Here is a 9,682-nt window from a genome sequence, read left to right on the forward strand (position 1 = left end):
TTGCCAATGTGACTAACGCTCAGCTGCCGCTCGCAATCTACCGGGAGAACAATCATTTTCAGTCTGAATTATACACTTGAAATAAACTATTGTACTGAAGTACAATCAGAAACATCTATCAGCATCGTTGAATTCACTTCTTCTGTCATTTATGCGTCTTCGGGCGTTTATAATTCAAGCTCCAAGTCACGCACGAGCTGTTACCAGATACACAGATGCTGGAACAATTCGGTAGTTCTGAATGTATAATCATAGTTCTTATGATTACGCATAACATTAGTCATACAATGTGTCCAATGTCTGGAAAAGAAGATTTTGTTCTGTGCCTTCAGCCATGTGTCAGCTCATTGTCTTGTTTTTGGTGAATAACACTGTAACATAAAACAGCTGAAGAAAACCTGAGGAATGCAGATGCAGCATTATATTTTTCCAATCAATAGCACATTGTAGTCTGTATGCTAAGTAGAACCAGCGGTGTTACTGCGGGAATGCTGTGAAAGAAATCTTGTGTCAACCATTCATAAATTTAGCTGTTAAGTCTGACTCAGTTTGACATGAGAAGAGAATAAGGATAAAAGCTATGGAAAGTGCAAACGGGACAGATTCAAGCGAGTAACCGGGCCAGATGTGTGCATGAAGGCACATGACAAACCAGATTTATGCTCAAAGGAGTCTCAAGCCCTGCTAGGGCTCTGTGAGACTGTATGAGCGCTGTTGTGCAATGAGCTACATGTTCACAAAAAACAATACTAAAGTGCTGATCCTATGCCTTATACTGTATATAAGAAGTGGACGTAGTCCCCCAATGGTTTGCGGATCGTTTTGAAGCCTCGAGTTCGGCATTTTGGCCGTCACAATCGTGGTTTTTGACCGTCGCGATCTTGGTTTTTTTTTGCAACCACAAGTGACACGAGAGGGTTGAGGGTTGAGAGGGAACAAGCGAACGCTGAATAAGACATTTTTAGGCGACCAAACTTCAACTTTCATGAGCTGAAAACACTCTGTGAAAGGGTTAAAGTTCTATGACGAAAACACGGAACACACCCAGACCGGACAACGCCGTGGTAGCAACCTGTCAATCACAAGATAGCCACCCTCTAAAGCATCCCCTGCTTTATGGTCTATCTGACTCTAAATTGGACCATAATTTACTAAATGAACATCATGCTGTATTGAAGAAGACTTGAAACTAGAGATTGAGACCATAAACTCATGTTTACAATGTTTACTGAGGTAATAAATCAAGTGAGAAGTAGGATAATTTCCTCATAGACTTGTATACAATCAGACTTCTTTTTGCAACCAGAGGAGTCGCCCCCTGCTGGCTATTAGAGAGAATGCTTAAAGTTTAAGGCACTTCTGCATTGGCTTCACTTTTCAGACCCGGAAGTTGCATGCTGTCCTATGCAGGTATAATTTTTACATTATGTTTTAGCATGTTAGCATGCCAACATGTGCCAGGCTGATGGAAAGGTCATTAGTTTTGCAGATATTTGGTCATAAACTTTTGGAAAGATTTCAACCTGACGGTGGCGCTAGAGGAAAAGTCAAGGGATCATCAAAGTCAATGGGATTCGTCCTCCCGGTTACCATGGATATCTGTGCAAAAATTCATGACAATCCATCTGATAGTTGTTGCGATATTTCAGTCTGGACCAAAGTGGTGGACCGACATCGCCATCACTACAGCCCTGTTGCTAAAATGGCTAAGAAAATGACATACACCCAGCATGGGAAAACAAATTTTTAGTGAACAACATGTAGCAGATATGAAAGCACAATCACTTCTTCTGAGACTACATACATTTATTATTTAACCACATCAACTCTTACCATTCTAGCAAAGAGTAAGTACACTGAATGCAGCGACTACTGTATGAGAGAAGTAAATGTGGTGCAAGCTTTTGTTGCAGTTATCGGGGACATCACGATTGATTTTCTAATCATTTGGTGTTTAGTAGCTGGTCAGTCCAGTCTTACCTGAAAGCTCAGCAGTCAGTGCGTCTGTGTCTCCGTACTCAAACTCCAGGTTGGGAGACTCCATGGAGCTCTGTGAAGAACAAAACACACATGAGCATGTATACATTATAGTATGACACTGAGCTCAGCTAAATCACAGATGTCCCGTCTCCCACGCACACACGTCAAACATACTGCAGGCTATTCACAATTTGCAACACCTACTGAAACACTACTCCATTTGTGGTCACACACTTCAACTGCACACATTCGCCCACGCACGCTCTTCAGGCTCGTTCACAGTTTTGTTTCATCATGTGTACATTTGGAGTTTTGATTGGCTGCTGGATATCCAGGCGGCGTTGATTAGTCATTTACATTTTTTTCCTCTCAGATCTCACTCACAATTACAGGTGCTCTATATGTCCACACACACACAGCTACAGCTTTGATCAGACTGATTGAACAGTAAAAGGATGCTCTCCATAACAAAGATCCAGATGCAGTAAACTGCAGTGAGGAAGGAGTGAGGAGAGAGGAGTCAACATGGCCCCTTGCTTCAGAGCAGATTAGCTCCTGTATGCAGTCGAGGGTCTCTCTTGGCTCTGACTTTAGTTTAAACCTGTGATCAGCACGAGACAGACTGCACACATCACGTTTCTATGAACACACTCACCGCCTACGTGCAATCGCAAAAATGTTTGCTGCAACATTGTTTATCCAGAATATCAACTCTCAAAAAAGACACGCCTTGTTTTTAGCTTGTTGACAAAGTGGTATCTGCAGGATTTTGAATGAAGAGCATGTGATCCATGAACACACACACATCTAGTTCATAACTTTAGAGCTTTAGAGGCCCAGATTCTTAACGCTGTATAAGAATTATTCCCTCCAAAATAGAGAAGCATACAATGAGACCCACATAGACCTGTTTTTGTCTTCTTTAGGGGGCTACAGGTGGTCTTATGGGGGAGATAGCAGGTCAACAATAGATGTCACATAGAAGTGGTGTACATCATCTTAAAGCTGGGAACCTGACGATTAATTTGAGATGCAGCTCAGCACTGTGTGTCAAGTTGTTCTAGACATGCATCAGAAATAAACATGAATTAATTAATTAATTAAAATAAATTGTAAAAGTGTATAAGAGCATAAAACATTATGATGGAATTATTTGATGATCATTCCCATGCTCTATTATGTCTCATAAGTTGTTGCAGCAAATTTTGGGTTGATACCATTTGTTACAAAGATTTGGTGCTAAATTTAACCATTTTTTACCAATCAAGAATTGATAAAAAATTATCAATAATCCCTCAAAAATACCACATTAAGAAACCAAGACCTTGAGGAACACCATAGAAAAAGCCATGCTGTGATTTGGTGTCAAAAACTTTTGACATTTGGAGATTTCTGCAAGAATTGCATTTTTCGGTGATTGGATGGTGAGCACTTCTGTTGTGTAAACTGCTCAGAAACCCCCTTATTGTCAATCTAGCTAGGAAAGCCATCCATCCTCTGAATGCTCTAGGTCTCTAGTTTGTGGTTATAAAGTTTCATGAGGCTGTGATTATCCTAGAGGTCACCACAGGTCATTTTATACAGTAAGGTATAAAAAATAGTCACACTGTGTGAAATGGCTACTATGGGGATTAAAATCATCATACATGAATACAATTGGACTCATTGGATACACAAGAGTCTCAGCTTTACAGTGATACCCAATTTATGCCCCAGTATGCAGAAATATTCAAACACAACGTTTTTAGAATAGGCGAAAATAACACATTTATACTGCATTCAAAACACTTAATTTTTGCCTCAAACTGCATGTGATTATCATAAAGTGGACATGTCTGTAAAGGGGAGACTCGTGGGTACCCATAGAACCCATTTTCATTCACATATTTTGAGGTGAGAGGTCAAGAAACCCCTTTGAAAATGGCCATGCCAATTTTTCCTCACCAAAATGTAGCCTAACTTTGGAGCGTTATTTAGCCTCCCTCCCTCTAACCTGGCATGGTCTTCTAGTTTCATAGGATACCAGTATCCTCACTCTAGCTCTAAAACCCGCTACAGCCTCTTAAAGACGGTAAAGTCGGTCAGGATCGTGGGTCTCAGAGAGTTAAGAACCTTGAGTGTAACCTTCTTATGAGTAATGACCGAGACAAATAGAAGCTTAATAGTAGTAAGAGAATTAGCCGGGTGACTGAAACAGTCTTGGTTTTTATCTCTTTATCTTTTTGGGTCGAGGATGTGAACTGATGAAATTCCCCTAAAGGGACGATTAAAGATTAATTTTATGTTAATGAGAATTTAAAAAAAATCCCTCCCGGCAGCACTGGGAGGCTCCAAGCTACGAGTGTTAGATTTGTTTAACCCTGTGAAAAGTGCCCCAGGGCCAGGACGGTAAATAAGGATGTGCTCTGAGTCAGCTATCCGGGTTAAACAACCGTGCATGCTGTCGTGTAACCGTATCCTATAAATACCTGCAGCATCCAAGGCAGCACCAGCTGAAATATACAGGCCGTCAGTCAGCCTTCAGTTTGTTTATGACAGCGAGCCGAAGCAATGAGATTTGATGTCATTACTGCACTTGTAAACCAGGAAATGAGAATCACTTGGGAGCGCACAGATGATTCAACAAAATGACCCACAACTCTCGAGTGCAAGTGAGGGAAGCCTGTGGGTGTTTGTGACCAGGTGCTGCCTCACTTTTACAATCTCCAACCAGTTCTGAAAATCATCATGAAATCAACTGTAGTGGCGTTTTATTTTGGAGGCGTCCAACTTGAAATACCCCTGGTACATTTAGAAGATGGAAGTATAGGATGGCCTTGCAGTTAAAAGCACTATAATGTCGCTTAAAATTATGATATTTAGTCTCCTCTTCAGTCCCTTCAGCTTCCTACACTACACATAAATATCACCATTATGTTGTTTATGACATGTACATAACTGCTTAATATCGATCCAGCTGCAAGAGGCCAATTACTGTAGGGACACCAGTCTCAGTAATCATTAGTCCATTTATAACATACATACATATACAATGTAAAATATTCTGATACTGTGTAATCAATGCCAATCAGCGAGCTCTAGAAAAGACCCACTTTTATCATCAGCCACCGTGGCTTCATATGACGACCGACCTCAGATATGCAATAGCTATTATTACAGTTGTGTGATATCATCTGTGCTGCAGGCGGCTATTCCAACGGCAACATTCATCCACTGCTCGTCTTTTAACACAAAAGTCATAAAAACACATGAGAGGCAAAATCAGAGCCCGTCTGTTCTGTAATCTATAGAAAACTGATAGCGTCCTTTGAACAGGACGTCCGGCTTACATTTCCTTTTTTAGTGAGGTGTTCTGTATACAGTGTAATAGTCCCACCTGTCAGTTACTGTATCTGCAGGGGTTTGAAAATTGTCACAAGACACCAAACAAATGCCGGAAAATTCTATTTACCATCAGGGACTTGTTTAACAAGTAATTTTACAGGTGAGCATCCATTTACCTGCCTAATGCAATGTAACTAAGTACATTTACTCAGGTAAATGGACTCACTCAAAGCGCTTTACACTACATGTCAGCATTCACACACATACACTGATGGCAGAGGCTGCTAAAATGCCAACATTGATCTAATCTAAATACTCATTTACACAATTTGGGGCTAAGTGTCTTGCTCAAGGACACATCGACATGTGACCTTGAGCCGGGGATCGAACCACCGACCTTCCGATTGGTGGACAACCTGCTCTACCCTCTGAGCCACAGCTGCCCTGTACTTCAGTACACCTTTGAGGTACTCAAGTCTTTTCTTTTCATGGCAAGAGCTTATAGAATATGAGGTTTTTCTTATAAATTAAACTACCCAACAGTAAATACAACTGATTGACAGAAATTAATTGGCAACTAGTCACTGCATAATCCCTCCCCATTCATCCTGCTGTCTGATGGTTCAGTATGTTAAAACAAATAGGGCTGAGACTAGTGATTATTTTCATTATTGACTCATGTGTTTCATTTGATCAGTCTATAAAATGGCATTTGTGAAAAAAAACATCACAATTTCCCAGAGGCCAAAGGGGGACGTCTTCAGATTTCCTGTTTTGTCCAACCAACAGACCATCAAACTTAAACACATTGAACACAGCTCTTATCCATCCATATTGTTTCTATAATACCATTATTTTTCATTCATTTTCAACCTAAACAAAATAACAAACAATGATGACATCACCAGCTTAACAAAATAACGCTGGTGATGTCATCAGAGTTATCTTGGCTTGGACTTGGAGAATTCTACATTACAAACTGGGTGCGTAGAGTTTGAAAGACATGGACATTTACCAGACAGAGGGGTTGAATGAAAAGATACTAATGGGTGCATTATGGGAAATGTAGGATCTAGTATTTTTTAAGCTTGACCCCCATACCTCAGACTAAAAATTATGAGAGCTCAACTGAATTGCTGCCCCTTTAACTCTTTTAACCAAAATTAATTCAAGATATTCAATATGCAACTATATAAAACAGCAAAAAGCAGCAAATCCTGCAGCAGGAACTAGAGAATGTTTGACAATTTTGCTTGATAAATGACTTCCACATATTTATTATCGTTGACGTCAATTACTTTAATTAATGAATCAAACAAGCAGCCTCATCCAGCATCCATCTGGTGAAGAGCCCACTGTCAGCGCAGAGGGACTCGACTTGTCCCTGAAACTGAAGTGACCGCTCGTTTCTTTCATTCCCATGAGCATCAACGCAGGAAAACCCTGCCTGTCTCTCTCTGTGCTTCTGCTGCTCATCCTCTCTCTCTCCTTCATTTTCTCATCCAGTCCTCATCACTGTCTCTCCTCCCAGTCTCTCTCCCCTCTCTCTGTCGCCAGCTGATAACGCCGTCCTCGCTCCAAACTGGCACCCGCTTCTGTGCTCCCACACTCTGCACCACATCAGTGTGCAAACACTGGGCACAATGTCAAGGCACGGGCCACCCCCACTCCTACCGACATATGTCACATAGACGAGAGACGACTGCTCTACCCGGCACAAACGACGGACGATTTACATACATGAGTGAATCAGATTTGAGGTTAACGGACAGTGCAGTAGCCAGGGAGTATCAGCATCAGCATATGGCTTTGACGTTGGGTGCTTTCAACGTCCATGTCATCCACCCACCCCCCCCATCCCCAAACCATCACAACCCCTCGACCCAGAATCCAACGGCTGTGAGATGAATATGCTCTAATTCCCTCCAAACCATTCAATGTGCTCAAACAACAACACACGCGTCAGTGGTGACTGGACATCAGCTCTGACTGCTTAACTTCTCTGATGGATCTGGGCTGAGCAACCCAGCAATGAAAACACATCTCCTCATTTTTTCATGAGGGGATGAATAATAGCTGCACGGCACTAAAAACAGTCATCATCAGACTGAACATGAGCCATGCAGCCTTCATGTTCAGAGAAGCAGAGGAGACTCACTGGGCCATATTTCAGATACTGGCTCCAAACACATAAAATCACATCAAGTCTGGTTGTAAGCTGGTACGTCTCAGCCTCTAGGATTGGATAAAAGGAAATCTTGTATGGTTGCAACTCACAACTAGTTTTATTATTGATCAATTTAGTATTTTTTTTTCACATTTTGATAATTTCTGTCATTTTTCAAGCAAAAATGACAAACAATTGATGGTTCCAGATTCTCAAATGTGAGGATTTGCTGTTTTTTTGTCATATATGATATTAAATTTGGGCTTTGAACTGCTGGTCACGTAAAATGAGCAATATAAATAAGTCACGTCGGGCTCTGAGAAAATATAATGTGCATTACTCACTATTTTCTATCGTGTTATGGAGAAAATGATTAAGTGATGAATGGAGAAGATTGTTAACAGATTAATCCATAATAAATTGTTAGTTGCTGCCTTAAATTAAATTCAAGTACAGTACAGTACAATAAACAAATCAGGCTCTTAAAAATACAAGATCAATGTCCATCACATGTTACCAGCATGGTTACTAGAAGTCAAAGTCAAGTCTTAAATTGGTCACAACCCCATCTATAATGATATGTGATAACTATTCTGTAAAGCCTTAACCTGCAAATGTTTACCATTAGTAGGTAACTTAATGATTGACTATCAAAATGTATTTAATTCTAGTCAACAAATCAATGAACTGAAGGTCAATGTCAACCAGGAGGGATAAGGATATTATGATTCAAGGAATAATCACCTACAAGAGGATAAAACCCCATAAATATTGAATGACAGTAATATTCAGCTGTGTTTTGGTAGTGGTGGTCCTGACAGCAGCAGTCAGTCTCATTTCACCACCTGCATTCTCCACGTTGAGCACCACTGTAGGATCACTGCTGGGTTATTTATAGGAGCCCGTTGCCAAAATAACACCTCGGTGTCTGCCTGCCTGCCTCTCTGCCTGCCTGCATGCTGTCCAGCTAAGACATGGACTCAGTGCATGGAGAGGACATTCAGACATGGACTCAGTGCATGGAGAGGACATTCAGACATGGACATGGACTCAGTGCATGGAGAGGACATTCAGACATGGACATGGACTCAGTGCATGGAGAGGACATTCAGACATGGACATTCAGACATGGACATGGACTCAGTGCATGGAGAGGACATTCAGACATGGACATTCAGACATGGACTCATTGCATGGAGAGGACATTCAGACATGGACATTCAGACATGGACTCAGTGCATGGAGAGGACATTCAGACATGGACATTCAGACATGGACTCAGTGCATGGAGAGGACATTCAGACATGGACTCATTGCATGGAGAGGACATTCAGACATGGACTCATTGCATGGAGAGGACATTCAGACATGGACATGGACTCAGTGCATGGAGAGGACATTCAGACATGGACATGGACTCAGTGCATGGAGAGGACATTCAGACATGGACTCAGTGCATGGAGAGGACATTCAGACATGGACTCAGTGCATGGAGAGGACATTCAGACATGGACATGGACTCAGTGCATGGAGAGGACATTCAGACATGGACATTCAGACATGGACTCATTGCATGGAGAGGACATTCAGACATGGACATTCAGACATGGACTCAGTGCATGGAGAGGACATTCAGACATGGACATGGACTCAGTGCATGGAGAGGACATTCAGACATGGACATGGACTCAGTGCATGGAGAGGACATTCAGACATGGACTCAGTGCATGGAGAGGACATTCAGACATGGACTCAGTGCATGGAGAGGACATTCAGACATGGACATGGACTCAGTGCATGGAGAGGACATTGAGCTGGTCTGAAAGCTCCCCAGCAACAACACACACACACATGGACAGACACTCACACACAGTGCCTCCTACTAAACCATAATCGGTTGTAACAGACTGTCCACAAACGCTTCCCCAAATTTACCTCCGACTCCTTCTGCTGATCCTTGAACACATCTTTCCCTTTCGGCCTCTGTCTGTCTCCGTTATCGTTAAGGTTATTAATGATCGGTACCTCCATGTCCTCCGCCTGCATCTTGCTCGGTCGGCTCGGTGAGGATCACTTCTCCCTCCGCGGATAGCGCATACCGGTCCGGTGGAGAGCTGTGTGTGACTGCACCGCGCCAGGAGCAGCACCGGCTCCTCCTGAGCCCAAGTTGAGGATCTCCTCCTCCTCCTCCTCCCTCTTCCTCCTGCTGCT

At 42.2% G+C, this 9,682-nt stretch overlaps 1 protein-coding gene across 5 annotated transcripts in view; it reads right to left on the reverse strand.

The window, feature by feature from the left end:
• The window catches only part of strip2 (striatin interacting protein 2), a 34,494-nt gene extending 24,840 nt beyond the window's left edge, over positions 1–9,654 (reverse strand). For 4 of the 5 annotated variants that reach the window (XM_037761063.1, XM_037761061.1, XM_037761062.1 and 1 more), the window contains exons 1-2: positions 9,407–9,654; positions 1,981–2,050 (exon numbers count right to left, since the gene is read on the reverse strand). In XM_037761063.1, the coding sequence (XP_037616991.1) occupies positions 1,981–2,050; positions 9,407–9,517 (181 nt within the window). In that variant the 5' untranslated portion in view covers positions 9,518–9,654. The remainder of the gene's footprint in view (positions 1–1,980; positions 2,051–9,406) is intronic. The other variant, XM_037761064.1, reaches the window with a different exon arrangement.
• Between the last annotated feature and the right edge of the window lie 28 nt (positions 9,655–9,682).

This window comes from Sebastes umbrosus, chromosome 23 (assembly GCF_015220745.1).
Source record: "Sebastes umbrosus isolate fSebUmb1 chromosome 23, fSebUmb1.pri, whole genome shotgun sequence".
NCBI lineage: Eukaryota > Metazoa > Chordata > Actinopteri > Perciformes > Sebastidae > Sebastes > Sebastes umbrosus.